General features: G+C 40.3%; 1 protein-coding gene across 1 annotated transcript in view; it reads right to left on the reverse strand.

Annotated features, from left to right (window-relative positions):
- LOC124775567 (KAT8 regulatory NSL complex subunit 2-like) overlaps positions 1-14,213 on the reverse strand; it is a 68,790-nt gene extending 54,577 nt beyond the window's left edge. The window contains exon 1 of the mRNA XM_047250396.1: positions 13,146-14,213. Within this exon, the coding sequence (XP_047106352.1) occupies positions 13,146-14,213 (1,068 nt within the window). The remainder of the gene's footprint in view (positions 1-13,145) is intronic.
- Between the last annotated feature and the right edge of the window lie 8,618 nt (positions 14,214-22,831).

The raw sequence follows: 22,831 nt of genomic DNA on the forward strand, positions 1-22,831 counted from the left end.
GCCCCATGAGTTTATCATGGTCAAAATGACTAAATTGTGCAGCACCAACAAAGTACATTTTCTGCCTGTTGCAGCTAACAATGCATCATTCCATGTCACACCATTTCCTGAAAAAGTGACAGATTTTGTAAACATGCCCACTGCTTCTACATTTAAAGGCCTTAGACATTTCCTGGAGACCTTAAATTATTACAGAACACATTTGGCAGAGCTACAGGAGCGACTTAACAAACTGCTCACTCTTAAAAACACATCCGGTAGCAGGAAGGTACCATGGACTCCTGAAGGTACATCTGCATACAGACCTAAAAATTGCAATGGTGAGTGCTACATGTTGGCATATCCTGTTCAGAATGTGCCAATCACCTTGTGGGGTGACAAGTCAGACAGTGCTGGGCCCAGTGTCACAATACATTGCAGTGAAATAGCAACATGTGGCTTTTTTTCCAAAAATCTGCCAGTGAAGCAGAAACAATGGAGTGCATTTGACAGGGAATTCCTGGCCGTACATCTGGCTGCCAAACATTTCCAACCATTCCTAGAGGGACAGATATTTATGATTCTCACACATTATAAGCCTCTGACAAACATATTCCAATATATTACTGGTCTCAAATCACCACATCAAATTCACCAAGCAGAGTGCAATGCCCAATATTCCACAGGTGTGCAATGCATCACAGGACAGGATAACATCATGGCTGACTGCTTGTTATGCAACTGTGCAGCATTTTCCATCGTTAACAGGACTGACATTGCAGCAGAGCCAGATACAGTTTCCTTCAGTAGTGTCAGACTGATCTTGCATCAACAGGCCTATACCTTGAGCCCCTGGCACTGCACAATACAAATCAAGGGATTTGGTGAAACACTTCAGGGAACAAGTGACGTCCATTTATCCCAGAAAAGTGGCAAGTCTGTGTTTGACACATTTCACAACCTAGCACACCCAGTGATAAGAGTTACTGCTAAGATAGTATCAGATGGGGTTGTTTGGTAGAGAATGCAGAAATACTGCTGTTGATGGGCTCAATGTTGGATGCAATCTCACCATAACTTTTCTGCAGTGGATGGCTTCTCCTCTTTTTCAGGGAGGTTCTGATACTTGCAATTGGATATTGTAGGCCCTCTTCCCCCTTCAGAATGGTTTTGTATCCTATTTACCATGGGAGGCTGTCCCAGTACCATATATTTCAGCAGTGTCTGTTGCCCGTGCCTTGATCTCTATTTGATTCTCCAGGTTTGGCATTTCTTGACAGGGACAGAGAGTTTGAATGCCAACTGTCTGAGGAACTTTTGAGATTATGGAGGTACAAATACAGATTAACTACAAGCTAACATCCCACCAGCACCTACTGTGCAGAATCCTGGATGGCTTCACTACCATTAGTACCTCTATGGGTTTGCACCATAATTGAAGAAGATGTATTGTGTTCCTCTGCCCATTTAGTCTATGGTGAGCAACTGAAAATACTAAGCTAACTTTTCTCACTCTTGACCCCTTCCACTCTATTGGTTATGGAGGATGGCATATTTTTAAACAATCTAAAAACTCATAAGCAACTGCTCAAATCTCTCAATGCATCGCGACATGGAGATAAACAAATTTTCTTCAAGAAAGATTTGTTCAAATGCAAGTTTGTACAGATAAGAGATGCCACTGCTACACCTCCTCTTCCCCTCCATATAAATCTCTATAAGGCCCTTTCCATAAGTGTCAAAATGTTTATAGTTGAAAAAAATGGTAAACAAGACACAGTGTCAGTTGAGCCCCTTTGGCCAGCATACTCTAAAACATGTCAGGATGAATCACGCAATGAAAGAGCCCATTGTTATATTCTTGGCATGACATGTTGGACAGGGATAGACAAATTTACCTCCCTGAACAGACTGAAAATCCAAATGTGTTCACACAGTCTGGCAGACAAATATTTTGCTGACACACCATGGTCCAGGGGCCCAGCATTTTGAAGTTCAGTCCAGTTGATGGACCAACAAATCATGTTAGTAAATATGATACACACATTAATTGCTGAGCTACAAATCTCCCAAAAGATGGGGAAGGGTCTGATGTGTTGGAATAAAATGGAAAATCAATATGGAGTGAATGCAGGCATGATCATGAGTTAGCTGTGATATGAAAATGGGATTTATCTTTGTATTGGACGATATTATTTATGTTTACATAATCTTTTGTAACTATTATGGTGTGAGTTTCTATTGTGTGCATTGTATCATTATTCTACCTATAGTGAGTAAATGCAATAAAATGTTGGCTACTATCATAATTGTGTGTATAAAAAGTGAAAGAAGAATACCCTAAACTATGCCTCACTGGTGAAAAATTACAATACACAATGACATTCATCCTCAAGGCATCAATCATAAATGACTGATAACTATCCCAAAACTCTACCTTATAGTCGGAAAATGACACTCCACCTCATGAGACATCAATCTGGCAGATTTATAGCTGGAGGTGTCAGTCACAGTTGCATTGCCACTAGCACATTTGAGATTTTGTACATAGTTTGATATCTACTGTTGTTTTCAAACACATGCCTGAATTTATTTTGTAACATTTGTGCTGTAGATCCACTGAAACTATAAGGTTTCTTTTGGTGTCATGAACATGCTGAACTGTTTCAGACAGGAGGATCTCTTTCTTTTCAAGTTTGTCAATTTGTGCTGATAAGGAAACACAAGTTGGCAGATATATATATATGCCAAGTCATTTTTAACACTGTGTCACTCAATGTTTCCTGAAGGATTCCAAGTGAAGCTGCATCATCTGTGTATAGTACAATTGCTACTAAGGCAAAATCATCAAAATCTTCTGCATAATACTGGACTTCAGTGAGACAAGTTCCCACCAAGTTATTACTTGGATGGGTGGCAGTGATATGTTGGGAATTTTGGTCCTGAATATGGGAATTCTTCTCAGTAACATAACAAACACTCTTGTCCGAATAGAAATCAATTTATCCATATTAGGATACATTACTCCAATTTCTCCACATAGTTCGTGCAAACCATGCACAATGCATGTAACAATGATCATTTTAGGATAACTAACAACAAGACCTGTAGACTTTTCTTCATTAAATAATCTTACCACCATATCACGGTATGCAGTAGTCATTTCTTGGCTTGTTGACAGAAAACATTTCTTCAAAATCACTAAAACATTTTTAATACCCCTCAATGGTATTTCCAACTTTCCTACCAGTTGAGTGAGGGTTCATCTAATGTAACCCAGATTTTCTCATTTTCATACACAGATTGGGTTTGCTGTGGAGTAGATTGGTAACGCTTGGGAAGATAATTTTTTCTCAACATTGACTCTTCAGAAGTGTGAAGATTTGCATATTTGTAGTGCAACTTCCTTAGTACTGAACTATTCACCTTAGAAAGAGGTTTCCTGACAGGCACAAATGCCATACATAAATCTTCACAGTAAACTGAAAATGTGTCAGGTCTTGCAGAAGAATCTGGAACTGCGTCACTAATTAGGGGCCATTTTTTTCATCAGGCGTGAACTGCGGCAAGATATTGCTTGCCCTCCATGTGTTGTGTTAACTTGGTTTTGCTGTTCAGTCTTCACTGCTTTCCACATGGTTAGTAGAACAGAATGTGTCCATCTGAACTAAAATTATCCTTAAATTTTGCAACACACTACTGCAGACTATAACATGTTGTCATTTTTATTTTAGGCATTGTAGTATTGCCTTGCATTTCCAACTACAAAAATGAACTATCCATGTGTGAGTTAGGGGGAAGGTGAGGCATATGGTGCAATAAAGCTCTGGACAAGGTAGTCCATGGCTTCTACTGTGAGTGTGACTGATAGGATGATAGACAAATCACTGCAAGCTGATATGCAGAAACAGAATAACACACACTGCATTTAGGGGAGCAGATGTTTATGTTAATATTAAATAGCTCACAGGTTCTTCCTCAGCTGAATAACACAAAATAGAAATGAAATGACCATAAAGAACTAGCATATTGATAAAAAAAACTGTAAATATTATGTGCTAATAATTGAAAAACAGGAATTAATGTAATTGTAGGAAAAATGTTTAAAATATGTATTTGCATTAAAAATGTTTATTTATCTAAATATCTGAGCTTCATTTATAATACATGCTGAAAGCAGAAAATTACCAAGACACTGGAAAAAGGCCAAAGTAATATCAATTTACAACAGTCAGGGTATATTTCAATTGAGCACAATTTGTAATTAGGTCATTCTCTATGTGGAGACAGCAGTCCTTATGGGATTACATTGTAATGAAAAATCAATGACCTCATATCCTGAAGTTGTGCTAATGTAGAGAAGTTCAAGCAGATAAAAACAAAAATTTACAGCAGTGGGTAAAAAGTTAGGTTTGCAACATGAGACACAGACATATGAACTAGATGAGAATAGAAGTTGATAATAGAACCAGCTATATTGATAAAATAATTTCATGTGCTCCCCCCATGAACCATGGACCTTGCTGTTGCTGGGGAGGCTTGCGTGCCTCAATGATACAGATAGACTTACCGTAGGTGCAACCACAACGGAGGGGTATCTGTTGAGAGGCCAGACAAACATGTGGTTCCGGAAGAGGGGCAGCAGCCTTTTCAGTAGCTGCAGGGGCAACAGTCTGGATGATTGACTGATCTGGCCTTGTAACACTAACCAAAATGGCCTTGCTGTTCTGGTACTGCGAACGGCTGAAAGCAAGGGGAAACTACAGCCGTAATTTTTCCCGAGGGCATGCAGCTTTACTGTATGATTAAATGATGATGGCGTCCTCTTGGGTAAAATATTCCAGAGGTAAAATAGTCCCCCATTCGGATCTCCGGGCGGGGACTACTCAAGAGGACGTCGTTATCAGGAGAAAGAAAACTGGTGTTCTACGGATCGGAGCATAGTGGGAATTAGTGAAGTTTGTTGACAGCAGGAACAAGACTTTTGGACAGGTGAATACAGGGTTATAAATACAAAATCAAATAGGGGTAATGCAGGAGTAGGTTTAATAATGAATAAAAAAAATAGGAGTATGGGTAAGCTACTGCAAACAACATAGTGAACGTATTATTGCGGCCAAGATAGACACGAAGCCCATGCCTACTACAGTATTACAAGTTTATATGCCAACTAGCTCTGCAGATGACAAAGAAATTGATGAAATGTATGATGAGATAAAAGAAATTTTTCAGATAGTGAAGGGAGATGGAAATTTAATAGTCATGGGTGACTGGAATGTGAGAGTAGGAAAAGGAAGAGAAGGAAACATAGTAGGTCAATATGGATTGGGGCTAAGAAATTAAAGAGGAAGCCGCCTTGTAGAATTTTGCGCAGAGCATAACTTAATTATAGCTAACACTTGGTTCAAGAATCATAAAAGAAGATTGTATACATGGAAGAATCTTGGAGATACTAAAAGGTATCAGGTAGATTATATAATGGTAAGACAGAGATTTAGGAACCAGGTTTTAAATTGTAAGACATTTCCAGGGCCAAATGTGGACTATGACCACAATCTGTTGGTTATGAACTGTAGATTAAAACTGAAGAAACTACAAAAACCTGGTAATTTAAGGAGATGGGACATGGATAAACTGAAAGAACCAGAGGATGTACAGAGTTTCAGGGAGAGCATAAGGGCACAATTGACAGGAATGGGGGAAAGAAATACAGTAGAAGAAGAATGGGTAGCTTTGAGGGATGAAGTAGTAAAGGCAGCAGAAGATCAAATACGTAAAGAGACAAGGGCTAGTAGAAACCCTTGGGTAACAAAAAAATATTGAATTTAATTGATGAAAGAAGAAAATATAAAAATGCAGTAAATGATTCAGGCAAAAAGGAATACAAACGTCTCAAAAATGAGATCGACAGGAAGTGCAAAATGGCTAAGCAGGGATGGCTAGAGGACAAATGTAAGGATGTAGAGGCTTATCTCACTAGGGGTAAGATGGATACTGCCTACAGGAAAATTAAAGAGACCTTTGGAGGAATGAGAACCACTTGCATGAATATCAAGAGCTTTGATGGAAACCCAGTTCTAAGCAAAGAAGAGAAAGCAGAAAGGTGGAAGGAGTATATAGAGGGTCTGTACTAGGGCGATGTACTTGAGGACAATATTATGGAAATGGAAGAGGATGTAGATGAAGATGAAATGGGAGATATGATACTGCGTGAAGAGTTTGATAGAGCTCTGAAGGACCTGAGTCAAAACAAGGGCCCCGGAGTAGACAACATTCCATTAGAACTACTGACAGCCTTGGGAGAGCCAGTCCTGACAAAACTCTACCATCTGGTGAGCAAGATTTATGAGACAGGTGAAATACCACCAGACTTCAAGAAGAATATAATAATTCCAATCCCAAAGAAAGCAGGTGTTGACAGATGTGAAAATTACCGAACTATCAGTTTAGTAAGTCACAGCTGCAAAATACTAACGCAAATTCTTTACAGACGAATGGAAAAACTGATAGAAGCCGACCTCGGGGAAGATCAGTTTGGATTCCGTACAAATGTTGGAACATGTGAGGCAATACTGACCCTACGACTTATCTTAGAAGCTAGATTAAGGAAAGGCAAACCTACGTTTCTAGCATTTGTAGACTTAGAAAGCTTTTTACAATGTTGACTGGAATACTCTCTTTCAAATTCTGAAGGTGGCAGGTGGCAGGGGTAAAATACAGGGAGCGAAAGGCTATTTACAAATTGTACAGAAACCAGATTGCAGTTATAAGAGTCAAGGGGCATGAAAGGGAAGCAGTGGTTGGGAAGGGAGTGAGCAACCAATAAAGGAAACAAAAGAAAAGTTCAGAGTAGGTATTACAATCCATGGAGAAGAAAAAAAATTTGAGGTTCGCCGATGACATTGTAATTCTGTCAGAGACAGCAAAGGAAGTGTAGTTGAACGGAATGGACAGTGTCTTGAAAGGAGGGTATAAAATGAACATCAACAAAAGCAAAACATGGATAATGGAATGTAGTCGAATTAAGTTGGGTGATGCTGAGGGAATTAGATTAGGAAATGAGACACTTAAAGTAGTAAAGGAGTTTTGCTATTTGGTGAGCAAAATAACTGATGATGGTCAAAGTAGACTGGCAATGGCAAGGAAAGCGTTTCTGAAGAAGAGAAATTTGTTAACATCGAGTATAGATTTAAATGTCAGGAAGTCGTTTCTGAAAGTATTTGTATGGAGTGTAGCCATGTATGGAACTGAAATGTGGACGATAAATAGAGAATAGAAGCTTTTGAAATGTGGTGCTACAGAAGAATGCTGAAGATTAGATGGGTAGATCATATAACTAATGAGGAGGTATTGAATAGAATTGGGGAGAAGAGGAGCTTGTGGCACAACTTGACTAGAAGAATGGTTCGGTTGGTAGGACATGTTCTGAGACATCAAGGGATCACCAATTTAGTATTGGAGGGCAGCGTGGAAGGTAAAAATCGTAGAGGGAGACCAAGAGATGAATACACTAAGTAGATTCAGAAGGATGTAGGCTGCAGTAGGTACTGGGAGATGAAGAAGCTTGCACAGGATAGAGTAGCATGGAAAGCTGCATCAAACCAGTCTCAGGACTGAATATGACAACAACAACAACAACAATTTCATGTGTACAAAATACTTGAATTACAAATGTATTTTGTCAAGATTTGACATTCTTCAAACTGACAACTGGAAAAATAGGGATAAAAAGTTAAAAATATATCAATAACAACACAAATGTACACTTTAACAAAGAGTAATCATGCATCTGAAATACACTCCTGGAAATGGAAAAAAGAACACATTGACACCGGTGTGTCAGACCCACCATACTTGCTCCGGACACTGCGAGAGGGCTGTACAAGCAATGATCACACGCACGGCACAGCGGACACACCAGGAACCGCGGTGTTGGCCGTCGAATGGCGCTAGCTGCGCAGCATTTGTGCACCGCCGCCGTCAGTGTCAGCCAGTTTGCCGTGGCATACGGAGCTCCATCGCAGTCTTTAACACTGGTAGCATGCCGCGACAGCGTGGACGTGAACCATATGTGCAGTTGACGGACTTTGAGCGAGGGCGTATAGTGGGCATGCGGGAGGCCGGGTGGACGTACCGCCGAATTGCTCAACACGTGGGGCGTGAGGCCTCCACAGTACATCGATGTTGTCGCCAGTGGTCGGCGGAAGGTGCACGTGCCCGTCGACCTGGGACCGGACCGCAGCGACGCACGGATGCACGCCAAGACCGTAGGATCCTACGCAGTGCCGTAGCGGACCGCACCGCCACTTCCCAGCAAATTAGGGACACTGTTGCTCCTGGGGTATCGGCGAGGACCATTCGCAACCGTCTCCATGAAGCTGGGCTACGGTCCCGCACACCGTTAGGCCGTCTTCCGCTCATGCCCCAACATCGTGCAGCCCGCCTCCAGTGGTGTCGCGACAGGCGTGAATGGAGGGACGAATGGAGACGTGTCGTCTTCAGCGATGAGAGTCGCTTCTGCCTTGGTGCCAATGATGGTCGTATGCGTGTTTGGCGCCGTGCAGGTGAGCGCCACAATCAGGACTGCATACGACTGAGGCACACAGGGCCAACACCCGGCATCATGGTGTGGGGAGCGATCTCCTACACTGGCCGTACACCACTGGTGATCGTCGAGGGGACACTGAATAGTGCACGGTACATCCAAACCGTCATCGAACCCATCGTTCTACCATTCCTAGACTGGCAAGGGAACTTGCTGTTCCAACAGGACAATGCACGTCCGCATGTATCCCGTGCCACCCAAAGTGCTCTAGAAGGTGTAAGTCAACTACCCTGGCCAGCAAGATCTCCGGATCTGTCCCCCATTGAGCATGTTTGGGACTGGATGAAGCGTCGTCTCACGCGGTCTGCACGTCCAGCACGAATGCTGGTCCAACTGAGGCGCCAGGTGGAAATGGCATGGCAAGCCGTTCCACAGGACTACATCCAGCTTCTCTATGATCGTCTCCATGGGAGAATAGCAGCCTGTATTGCTGCGAAAGGTGGATATACACTGTACTAGTGCCGACATTGTGCATGCTGTGTTGCCTGTGTCTATGTGCCTGTGGTTCTGTCAGTGTGATCATGTGATGTATCTGACCGCAGGAATGTGTCAATAAAGTTTCCCCTTCCTGGGACAATGAATTCACGGTGTTCTTATTTCAATTTCCAGGAGTGTATGTATTACAGTCAGAATTCATAGGAAATCCACAAGTAATGATCCATTCACAATTCATTGAGAATCCACAGATAATGAAACAAATTATCTGTGATACAAACTTTCACAAAGGTATGCTATGTATAACACATTAATTTACACAGAATCAATGAAAATTAACAGGAGGAACAATCAAATAATGTGTAAGTTTCCATGTAAATTTTTGATTTAGAGTGATTTTCTCTGGCACATGTTGTCTGACTTGCACACAAAGGAGAAGATGAAAGCCAGCAGAAGTCCTTAAGAATTAAGAAACATGGATAGATATCCACTCATTTTCACACTCAATATGTATAGTGACACTTTTTGCACTAGCATGCCAAACCTGATCAGTACAATATCAATTTATGTGGCTGAGAACTTGAATAATAAGCAGCACATTCACAGCACATCTTTCTCACTTGAAGTACATAACCTTAAATTTTCCTTTTCCTACATATACAACAGGTCTAGGTAAGTAGTGGCCCATGGTCCGCATGTGGTCTGCTAATGATTTTTTTCTGGGCTACCAGGACAGTCAGAATTTTTATGTAACAATTTATACCTTTTCTGAAATGCAAAGTTAACTGATGCATGCAATCATTTTAAAAGGTACAGCCCTCTGCTAACCTCTTCTTCCACAAAGTGGCCCCCGAGCCAAGACTGTACTTTCTCTGTAACAGTAACACTTGCTGAGGAATCCCACTTTCTCTTTCTTACATTTTGAGTAGTTGATAATCTATCATTCTCCGGTTACTAATTTGTTTCACAGTCTCAGAATGTTAAGATATGGAAAAAAGATGTCTTGCATGTTTGCTGGTTCTGTTCAATGAAACTTGGACTAAAATACAGTCGGAGTTGACAGCAATCATCCTAGTGAATTATAAACCATAGGTTCCATTAAGATACTACACTCCTGGAAATTGAAATAAGAACACCGTGAAGGGGAAACTTTATTGACACATTCCTGGGGTCAGATACATCACATGATCACACTGACAGAACCACAGGCACATAGACACAGGCAACAGAGCATGCACAATGTCGGCACTAGTACAGTGTATATCCACCTTTCGCAGCAATGCAGGCTGCTATTCTCCCATGGAGACGATCGTAGAGATGCTGGATGTAGTCCTGTGGAACGGCTTGCCATGCCATTTCCACCTGGCGCCTCTGTTGGACCAGCGTTCGTGCTGGACGTGCAGACCGCGTGAGACGACGCTTCATCCAGTCCCAAACATGCTCAATGGGGGACAGATCCGGAGATCTTGCTGGCCAGGGTAGTTGACTTACACCTTCTAGAGCACGTTGGGTGGCACGGGATACATGCGGACGTGCATTGTCCTATTGGAACAGCACGTTCCCTTGCCGGTCTAGGAATGGTAGAACAATGGGTTCGATGACGGTTTGGATGTACCGTGCACTATTCAGTGTCCCCTCGACGATCACCAGTGGTGTACGGCCAGTGTAGGAGATCGCTCCCCACACCATGATGCCGGGTGTTGGCCCTGTGTGCCTCAGTCGTATGCAGTCCTGATTGTGGCGCCCACCTGCACGGCGCCAAACACGCATACGACCATCATTGGCACCAAGGCAGAAGCGACTCTCATCGCTGAAGATGACACGTCTCCATTCGTCCCTCCATTCACGCCTGTCGCGACACCACTGGAGGCGGGCTGTACGATGTTGGGGCGTGAGCGGAAGACGTCCTAACGGTGTGCGGGACCGTAGCCCAGCTTCATGGAGACGGTTGCGAATGGTCCTCGCCGATACCCCAGGAGCAACAGTGTCCCTAATTTGCTGGGAAGTGGCGGTGCGGTCCCCTACGGCACTGCGTAGGATCCTACGGTCTTGGCGTGCATCCGTGCGTCGCTGCGGTCCAGTCCCAGGTCGACGGGCACGTGCACCTTCCGCCGACCACTGGCGACAACATCGATGTACTGTGGAGACCTCACGCCTCACGTGTTGAGCAATTCGGCGGTACGTCCACCCGGCCTCCCGCATGCCCACTATACGCCCTCGCTCAAAGTCCGTCAACTGCACATACGGTTCACGTCCACACTGTTGCGGCATGCTACCAGTGTTAAAGACTGCGATGGAGCTCCGTATGCCACGGCAAACTGGCTGACACTGACGGCGGCGGTGCACAAATGCTGCTCAGCTAGCGCCATTCGACGGCCAACACCACGGTTCCTGGTGTGTCCGCTGTGCCGTGCGTGTGATCATTGCTTGTACAGCCCTCTCGCAGTGTCCGGAGCAAGTATGGTGGGTCTGACACACCCGTGTCAATGTGTTCTTTTTTCCATTTCCAGGAGTGTATTACTATTGCTGCTGCTGCTACTACTACTACTACTACTACTACTACTAAAATACTGTTACTATTGCTGCTGCTGACCTCTCTCTCTCTCTCTCTCTCTCTCTCTCTCTCTCTTATACTTATTTTACATGTCATTCCAGCTCATCAGCGTCCTCACTCCTAAGGATGCAAGATTTGTCTCATCATCCACAGTATTATTTTCTAGATGGGAAGATATGTGTGACCTAGTTATGGTAGAATGCTCCAGATGTTCTAGAATGAGCATTCCTTGTGCTAAGCATTCTAGAGTTATACTGGAACACCGGCCGGAGTGGCCGAGCGGTTAAAGGCGCTACAGTCTGAAACCGCACGACCGCTGCGGTCGCAAGTTCGAATCCTGCCTCGGGCATGGATGTGTGTGATGTCCTTAGGTTAGTTATGTTTAAGTAGTTCTAAGTTCTAGGGGACTTATGACCACAGCAGTTGAGTCCCATAGTGCTCAGAGCCATTTTTATACTGGAACATACACACAGGTGTACATCCATTTTATACATATATATGAATGAGTTATGGACACCGCGAAAGGTAAATTAACGAGTTGTTTTGTGGCAAGGATAATGTTTTGATCCATCATTAAATATCTGTATAAAACAAAGTGAGAAACACGCTTTTCAATTTAGTAATTCACGTATCTTCGTCCTTTTGTTTTGGGACGTGGTAGCGTACAGACATATGCTTGGATCAGTCATACCAGCCTTGTTAAAAATGTGTATTCTAATCATTCATTAAAAGTATCATAAAAAGTTATTGAAAAAGGAATATTTATTTATATGGTTATAAGGTCAACTCCTATCTATTCACCATTTCATTCACAGCCGAGATCCTGCAACAAGAGGTTCAATGGAGACAAGAATAATTTACACAGTATCCAGAGGAGTGTTTCTGCATCAACATTGTTACAGTCAAGACTAAACATAATGGAATTACTATGAAGGTAATGACTCAGACTTGATAGACACCAATTGATCTTGGTTTAATTATACTAAAAATACTGTGCTTCATGTGGCAGATCGACAATTTCAATGGTTGAAGTGATTATTCTGCACCGCACACTACTGGAAGCAGCAGTACATAATGCAAATTGTGTATTGACCTTGAATTCCATAAATTACCTTCAAAATTTTTTTCAACTGTTCTTTGCAATCAATTTTCCCAATTACTCTAGCAATTATTCATTTACTTCCACATCCCTATTCAAAAGTGAAAGAGGATACTAACGATGGACAGAGAATGAAAACTAGAGGTGCAGCAGTATGCATGTATGGGTCGTGGAGCATGTACACAATCAAATAAAATAAAAGACAGGGGATCAGTAACACACATAATTTCATGGCAGCGATGTGCTGGAAAGTGTCTCAACAGTCCAGGAAGAAAAATAATCAATTAGACTTCAGTTAGTGCACTGTATAGATAGTCTTTAGATATTAATGCAGTCTTCTGGCAGTACAACCATTCATGTACTAACAGTAATACCACACATATTCATAGAACCATGAACAAGAGAAAAATGAAACTAGCATTATGTTTAATGAAAAAACTTCAATAATATGGAATTATGAGGAATAGTCTTACCTTCTTGTCTGGACTATATTGCTTTAGATCTGTGTGATAAACACAAGCTGTATTTGGGAATACAGTGAGGACAGGTATTCTGCATTCAACCTCACCACTAACAGAACCACAGGCTTGAAATAAAATCTGCTTAGAATCAGAGAGTATGTGTTTAATACAGTGCTTTGCCAAGGGAAGTACTTGTTCTGTGCATCTGACACCTCCCTCAGTAAACATACACTTCCGAAATCTCTGTTTACGGATAGCCATTCCTGCCTCTGTTCTTTGATCGTGCAATTTACGCATTTCTTTGGCAAGACCTGAATGTTGATGGTACCTTGTAGTGGCCTTGGAATATTCAAAATTTGGGTGTCCATGTTTCATTAGTGTGGGAAATATTTGTGAGCCCCACATTTCTTTCTCCTGTTTCTTCTGAGATAAGTATTTCCTGTAACCTTCCTTCAGATGATATTCAAGTGTTCCAAGTTGTTTTTTATACAGATATTTTAGTCTTATTAATTTACTAGAAGTTATTCTTAAAACTTCTTCCAATGTGTAAATACCTGCATTTTTTAGACAATCGTTTGAGTAATTAGGAGGATGTTCTGTATCAAGGATTCCATTTGACATAATTGAATCTGTATCACTATCATATTCACTCTGAGAACTAGATGTTATATCATACCTCTTGTAAATATTATCTCTCACTTCAGAATGAATTTCCTGGTTTTCATGATACTTGGAAGTCGTCGTTTTTATGTCACATGAGTTACGATTTCCAACCAATAAATTAAAACTTGGAAAAAATGATTCAGGAATCGTTTCAGCTGTAAATAGTTGATGATCCTTTTCTTCATAGATGTGAGCTTCCACAGAATTCCTCTCAGAGAAAGACTCTTCTGACAAGTCAGTTTTATCACTCTGACTAACAGGCATATCACATGTCTTTACATATTCATTATGATCACAGCAGCGACATTTGACTGGCGTGTTTGTTTCTTCCTTCATGTCTTGCAAGTAGTAATCAAAAATGTGTTCTATGGATTTCAGACTCTCATAAACCCTATGCTGTTCCGTATGTGGCTGCATTGTGTACACAAATTGTATTACAAGCCCATATCACCTGAAATGAAAGTAAGTGAATGTTGATGAATCACAGTGTGAGAAAGTCTATAATAAATGTCTTAACCCCCCCTCCCAAACACACACATCAAATAAAATTTAAAAAGCTCAAGTGAAACTAAAATACACTGCACTCATCCTCTGAAACTATGCAAATTATTATTTCTCTTGAGAATAAATGTTACAATGGAGTGAGAGAGTTTTCAACAGAACAAAGAAGTTTCATTCTAGAGGGGGTCAACTTACCCATCATCATGCACCAGGTTTCCTTAAACAGTATCTCATTAAACATCACTCTTTAAGATGCTGCAGTTGTTAAGTCACTAGAGTCGCATTTGTGAGAAACAAGATTCTAATCCCTGTCCCGACATCCATATTTAGGATTTTCTCAGTTTCCGTAAATCATTTTAGACAAATATTAGGATATTTCATTTGAAAAAGACAATCAATTTATTTTCCCAATTTTCCCCAGTCTGAAGATCTCTAATGGCCTTATAATCAACAGAATATTAAACCTCGAGTCTTTTATCATTTTAAGAAACATCAAGATTCATAAACAGGGCTGAAGTGGTGAATACTTATTTATTCTAAATTGAATAACCTGGGACTGAAATGCTGAAGTGAAGTTTAAGGTTCCAAATAGGTAGTTTGCATTCTTTTACCCTCCATTAGCTGTTAAATTTGTCTAGTGTAGAATAAAAGCAGAAATGTGGGTGATCTATGAAACATTTTCATTTGAAAATCTAATGATGATCTTACTAGATATTTGAAAAAAAGGGTCAGAATTTTTTGAGAAGAGGGTTGTTTTCTTTCTCCCCCCTCATTTCCTTTATTTTCCATGCAGATACATTTTTCTAGCTTGGCAATTATGTGCCAATGGCCATGAAATATATTCTTTGTATGAGTAAACTGCTGTTAACTTCCCACATTAGAAGCTATAGTTAGTTGGCTATAGATAAAAACATCAAAGTTTTGGTAATGATCAGTATAAAAATGATGAAATCTACAAATATGCTAACAGCAGCTTCTCACTAGCATATGTTTTTGACACCTGCAAGAAATAATAAAAAATGAAATCATATTGTTGTTAATAATCCAACCCAGTTCAAAAGTAATAGCAGTGTGCATAGCTATAGCACCAGGAGAAAGGATGATCTTCACTATGCACGTTAATGAGGGTTATAAGCTTTTCTTCATAGACTTAAAATGAGTAACTTTAACATTTAAAAAATACTTGCAGTGAACCTTAGCAGCCAAAATTTTGACAGTCATTCATGCAGGGTTAAATCTGACTTTGGCATAGAAAGGGGTACTTTGAAAGGGTGACAGTTCATACCACTTACTTTGTTTATTGAGTTCAGAAGTAACACACTTCACAAATTTCATAAGTGAATATATATATTGTGAGGTTACTGTGAGGATCCCTAGATCCTTAAATAGATGTCTGCAGGATGACCGAGGGTGGGCTCCAGCAATTATTCTGATTACACATTTTTGAGCAATGAATACTTTTCTACTCAATGATGAATTACCCCAGAATATGATGCCATACGAAAGCAGTGAATGAAAGTAGGCATAGTAAGATAATTTACTGAGATTCTTATCACCAAAATTTGCAATAACCCTAATAGCATACGTAGCTGAATTCAGATATTTCAGCAGACCACCAATGTGTTGCTTCCAGTTTAACCTCTCATCAATGGACACACCTAAAAATGTTGAAAATTCTGCCTTAGCTACAGACTTCTGTTCAGAGTCTATATTTATTACTGGAGTTGTGTCATTTACTGTACAGAACTGTATACACTGTGTTTTATCAAAATTTAAAGAGAGTCCGTTTGCTGAGAACCACTTAATAATTTTGTGAAAAATATCATTTACAATTACATCACTTATCATCAGCAAAAAGAACTAACTTTGCATCTTCATCAATGTGGAATGGTTAAGTCATTAATGTATATCAAGAACAGTAAAGGACCTAAGACCGAACCCTGTGGGACCCCATACTTGATAGCCCCCCGGTTTGAGAAATCTGCTGTCACAGAACTCAAAGAAATTCTGTCATATGTAAAGGCTGTCAGTGACCTCAAAGTTGGCGTCCAGTCCCTAGAGAATGAGACAGGAACTGAAATTGAGGGTAGAAAAGCAGATGCTGAAATGCTTAACTCCATTTACACATGCTTCTTTACAAATAAAAACAAAAGAGAACTGTCCCAATTTAATCATCATACCACTGATAACATGAATGAAATAAATATTAGTATAAGTCGTGTTGAGAAACAGTTGCAATCATTAAAACTGAAATTCCATGGAATCCCTGTCAATCTCTACACTGAATCTGAGGCTGAGTTAGGCACTCTGTTAACTATAAACTATCGTAGATCCCTGTAATAAAAGACCACGCCCAGTTCTTGGAAAAATACTGCTCCTATTACTATAATTAGGACCATTCAAAAATTCACTTTTGATTCTCCGCTGTTCAGCTTCTGACCAAAATTTACTTAAAAAACTTTTCTCGAATTCTGATATGTTTCCCACTGACTTAAATTCAAATTTACCCATGGCAGAGCTCCACCTTCAAGATATCTTTTGACAAATTTAATTTTTTGATTGTATTCATGCCTGACACAAAACTGTCTCTGCAGTGTTGCAAAAATACACTGTATGTAAATTGTCTGATGGAAAATTTATGATAGGAGTGTTGGACTACGCAATACCATTGTCTGCACACACACTTTGGGTCACATAAATTTCCTGAACTACTGAAATTTTTTGACTTAAGACAGTTACATTAGTTTGCATATTGTTTTCAACATTTAAAATTTTTTGGTTTACGCTATCAATGCTTTGTTCCACTTTTTTCCCTACGGCCTTCTGTTTGACTCTGACATCATTAACGTTCTTCGACTGTCTTGCCGAATCAGTTATCAACTCATTTTCCAAAACAATAAATTTATTTTGTAAGAAATCAAATTTTTCATTCACACTTTTGAACCCCTATGACAACCTGTCACTGAGCACTGAAACTTGGTTACTAAGTTGGTCCATTCAATCTTGCACCCTATCCAATTTACTACTGTTATCTGTCTTCATTTCCTCCATCTTTGGTGAAATTAACGGCAAACTAGCTGTTTTTACTGTTTCTTTGCTGACGTCAATTCACTCAGTTCAAACATGTCCTGACTGGGTCCTACAGCTTTCACTTCCACATTTCACCTGCCTGCTTCTCTATTCATTTTGTTAACAAGCACATGAGTCCACAAACATATTAATCTCCCAGATAGTTTCTACTTATCTTTCCTTTTTGGTGTTCCTGGCTGAAGTTGCAAATTCCTCTTTCATTTGATCTGGTGTGTCATTCTTGGTAGTATACTATATTGTCACTGTTGTAATTTACTTTGTTGGACAGCTCTTGGTCTTCTTTCTTCACGTGATCGGAAATCCATTCATACATAAACTGCAAATGACACAAATCAGTCTCCCTTCTGCAACAAACATAACTTCATTATTAGTCAACTTATCCCGGATGACGCCACCACTTGTAATCTACTCCTCCCTCTCATCATTTGTAGATTGCCACTGCCTTTATAGCTGACTCTTTTAATAAGCTTTAAGACGAGTAAGATCTGCAATAAACTTTTTACTTATCTTCTTTTCTCATAGTTGGCTCTAGTTCTTCATTTCTAGGGGCTGATTGTTGAAACTAATTTTTTTGACCTTATAGCTTCTCATGATTCCAATTGATGTAATAACTTCTGCAGAATTGTCTGAGCAGTAATTTCTGTTTTCATGTTAATTTTATTCTCTTCAATTTTTTTTATACCACACTGTCATTAGAATTTACACTTCAACAAAACCGAAAATTACATTGTTACTGCCAAAAATAAAAACATGCCCAGTCACATCTGAGGAATGCCCACCACTAATTCATTCTGCGGTACTAACAAAATTCCCATGAATTTATAAATTTTCTTGATAAATTACTTTCTAGTAGTTTCTATTATTGTTTTATAAATGAATCCAGAAATAAATTTAATAATGAGCATCAGATTTCGTAATTAAAAACAGAAATTTTAAGTGTGGCTAATATTTCGTAATTTCAATTGTTTCGAAAAGAAAAGTAATTTTAACTGTACATTCCAAGCTAGCACGTATCGATTGTAACAACAAAAATAAAGTAATTTCTTTTTATACATTTTAGCCTGAAACATAATACATCACGCACAAAATCATATGCAATTCTTTTAGAAAAAGTTGAGATAATATCAACCTGTGTAAAAATTCGTAATTATTTTTGGTATCGACTACTTCTGTTGAGGAAAACTAATGCTAGAGGAGGGTGCCCCTTTACAACATACAGAGGCATTAAAACAATGATGCTTATGTCTGTGCTCTATATGTGAATGGAATAGGAAGAAACCCTAATAACTGATACAATGGGATGCATCCTCTGCTATGCACCTCACATTGGTTTGCAGAGTACCGGTATAGATGCAGATGTAGAACGGCTGCGCTTGGACGTTCTTGAACAAAACAGTATCGCAATGCTTCCTCCCTGAAAAGGTGTGTTCTGGGTCGAATGTTCCAGGGAACCAGCAATGCTAACGTGATTCACCTATTTCATTCCACCTCTCTTAATACTACCCCTTACTATGTATGTGAATATCATAACCACACATTCTGAATTAATTCACAAACAGCAAACGTGTCCAACTGGGTCACCACAGAGGAAATCATTGGAAAAGTCCATGATATGGGAATACAAGACCATGGAATAAAAATTCATTACATTGCTGTAAAGGCCTATTCACATTGGGTGTCACAGCACCATCACGTCGCAACACCATCACACCAAAGTGTAGTCACACTATCCTTCACATCATGATATGTCAAGTCAATTCAAGTCATGTGATTTCAATTCGCATCACTATCCTCCCCTGTCTTTTTTTAATGGAAATTGCGCTCTTCACAAAAGAGTTTCAGTTGTTTTTACCACGAATTGCACATGCACAATATGGTAGCTCAACAGCCAAAGAAACTGGTACACCTGCCTAATATCATGTAGGGCCCCCGGGAGCTCACAGAAGTGCCACAACACAACATAGGATGGACTCGACTAATGTCTGAAGAAATACTGGAGGGAATTGACACCACGAATCGTGCATGCTGTCCGTAAATCCGCAAGAGTACGAGTGGGTAGAGATCTCTTCTGAACAGCACGTTGCAAGGTGTCCCAGATATGCTATGGAGGGACTTGACACCATGAATCCTGCAGCGCTGTCCATAAATCCGTAAGAGTACGAGTGGGTGGAGATCTCTTCTGAATAGCACACTGCAAGACATCCCAGATATGCTCAATAATTTTCATGTCTGGGGAGTTTGATGGCCAACAGGAGTGTTTAAACTCAGAAGAGTGTTCCTGGAGTCACTCTGTAACAATTCTGGACGTGTGGTGTGTCGCGTTGACCTGCTGGAATTGCCCAAGTCCGTCGAAGTGTACAATGGACATGAATGGATGCAGGTGATGAGACAAGATGCTTACACACGTGTCACCTGTTGGACTCATATCTAGATGTATCAGGGGTCTCGTATCACTCCAACTGCACGCGCCCCACATTATTACAGAGCCTCCACCAGCTTGAACAGTCCCCTGCTGACGTGCAGGTTCCATGGACTCATGAGGTTGTCTCCATATCTATACACGTCCATCCGCTCCATACAGTCTCAAACGAGACTCGTCCGACCAGGCAACATGTTTCAAGTCATCAACAGTCCAATGTTGGTGTTGACAGGCCCAAGCGAAGTGTAAAGCTTTGTGTTGTGCAGTCATCAAGTGTACATGAAAGGGCCTTTGGTTCTGGAAGCCCATATCAATGATGTTCGTTCCATGCTGTCACTTGTTAATGGGCCAGCATTGAAATCTGCAGCAATTTGCGGAAGGATTGCACTTCTGTCACGTTGAATGATTCTGTTGTCGTTGGTCCTGTTCTTCCAAGATCATTTTCTGACCGCAGCAGTCGGATATTTCATGTTTTACCGGATTCCTGATATTCACGGTACACTCGTGAAATGCTCGTACAGGAAAATCCCCACTAAATTGACACCTTGGAGATGCTGTGTCTCATCTCTCGTGCGCCGACTGTAACACCACGTTCAAACTCACTTAAATCTTGATAACCTGCCACTGTAACAGTATTGACCAGTCTAACAACTGGGCCAGACAATTGTTAATTTCTATAGGCGTTGCCGACCGCAGCACTGTATTCTGCCTGTTTACATATCTCTTTATTTGAACAGGAATGCCTATACCAGTTCTTTGGCCCTTCAGTGTGTAAAGTGATGCTGGAATCAACATTTGTATGAAAATGACATTTATTGGACTCAGTTGTTTTTCAACTTACAGGGATCGCTTGTATATGTGAGAAGGAAGTCATAAGTGCAAAATAACATAAAAAAGTTTGAGTCCAAAACATGTGTGTGATATGGAAGGGAAATTTCGCACACTGCACAAGGAGCTCATGGAAGAGGAATGTTAAGTTTGTATTTCAGAAAGTAGAAGTATCAGCGTTTTCATTTTTTACATCAATTGCACCCAGAATTACTAAAAGCAACACAGTGTTCAAGCTGCCATCACGTCCCTTGAAATACTGATTTGTTTAAGGTTAAGTGTAGTTGCTTGTCCAGAGCAAATTTTTGTGCGACATTCACATCTCCATCAATACCTCTCTCTTCAAGATTTATAGGCTTCCGTCCTTATATTTTGTATTTGGCTTTTAATAGTTCAAGTGCCTTAATTGTATTGGGGGTTAGGTAGTAAAACTGTTTCACACTCAATCCAGAGAGGTACTTAATAAATATGCCTGCCACAAGCACATATTTAAACAAACAACTTGCAGTGTCTGAAGGTTTCAGTCTATTTCTTTATGAAACGCTGCAGATGTATGACAATGTACTAATAAATTCCATCTATTAATCAATATGATTTTACCCACACTTCAAGTAACAGTCACATTGTAATGCATTTCATTGTAAAATATTACATACCGAACTGTGTGTGTAAAAACCCACTTCATAAATGCAACAGAGGACAAGTTCGCTCATGTAGTGCAATTCAGACTACTGCCTCACTGCTTCAGTTAATCTTTAGCCATTTATTCCAAATTTTAATAAAAGAAATAACCAATTAAAGCAATTTGCAACAAATAACGAACAAAAAAATAACGGACAGTAGCCACAAAGACCACAAACGAAATATGGAGATCTGTGGGTGGCTGTGTATCTGGAGGAAATGAGCTTGGTGGTCATGTGATATCCAATGGAGAATGACATCAGGTGTCAAAACTCGGCAGCTCCGTGATGGGACTGGACGGCCACTGTGGATGCCGCCATTGAAATGCATTGTAGAATGTTTTGACAGGACGAGACGTGACGTGAATGCAGTGTGAACTGGCCTTAAGCATCTCAACTGAGCGAGTACATAATATCCCGCAGAAAGAACTCAATGTAAAGAAGTTGTATGCGAGTTGGGTACTACAACTGCTCACAGTCAACCAAAAGTGCATCTGGCACAAAATTTTCAGCACAGTGTCTAATGATGTTAAATCGCAATCCGCAAGACCTCTTGCAGCAATTTGTGACTGTCGATGAAACGTGGATCCATTATTACTCACCAGTTTGAAAATGGTAGCCAAAACAATGGACAAAGACTGGTAAAAGTGCAGTGAAGACGGCAAATACCATTTTGTTACTTGTTAATGTGATAGCCGCTACTTTTTTTTGAAATTTCTGAGGAAAAATCCTCATAGATTACTTGGAAAAAGGCAGAACCATAACTGAACCCTCTTATGATTTATTGTTGGATCGTTTGAAACTTGTGTTGCCGGGAAAAAAAAACAAGGTTGGCATGCAAAAAAGTGCTGTTTCATCAAATCATGCACCATCCCACTCATCAGTGATAACACTAGCGAAAGTCCATGAATTAGACTTTTAACTGGTTCCTCGTCTGCTCAGTTCACCAGACTTAGCACCAAGTAACTTCTTCCCATTCCCTAACTTGGAACGTCAGTCTGCTGGAAAGAAATTATCATCAAATGAGAAAGTGATAGTTGCAGTCAACGAATGTTTTGCAGAGTTTGACAGAATCTATTTTTCTGATGGGATAAAACAGTCAGAGGATCACTCGACCAGATGTATATCCCTCAAAGCAGACTATGTCAAGAATGTAACTCGTTTAGGAGACAAACATTTTTCTTGCTTTTTTTTACCAGACTTATCAAACTGACCTCATACGAGTGACGTATTTCCATTGTGTGATTTGTCTTGTAGGGGAAGTGCATCTGGCACAAAATTTTCAGCACAATGTCTAACGATGTTTAATTGCAGTCCACACATCCTGAGCAACAGCAGAAAGGAAGGAACGTTTGAAATAAACGTGACATCCATAGAAGAAGCACAGAGACTTAATCAAAGCTTTCACCATGGAAGAAGTGCATTGATAAATCTACATTTACAGATGAAGCTGTTTGTAATGATTGAGGTAAAGACAGCTTACTGAATTCTATAGAGGTATTACAGAGGAGAAATGC

The sequence above is a fragment of the Schistocerca piceifrons genome, chromosome 2 (assembly GCF_021461385.2).
Source record: "Schistocerca piceifrons isolate TAMUIC-IGC-003096 chromosome 2, iqSchPice1.1, whole genome shotgun sequence".
Taxonomy (NCBI): Eukaryota; Metazoa; Arthropoda; class Insecta; order Orthoptera; family Acrididae; genus Schistocerca; species Schistocerca piceifrons.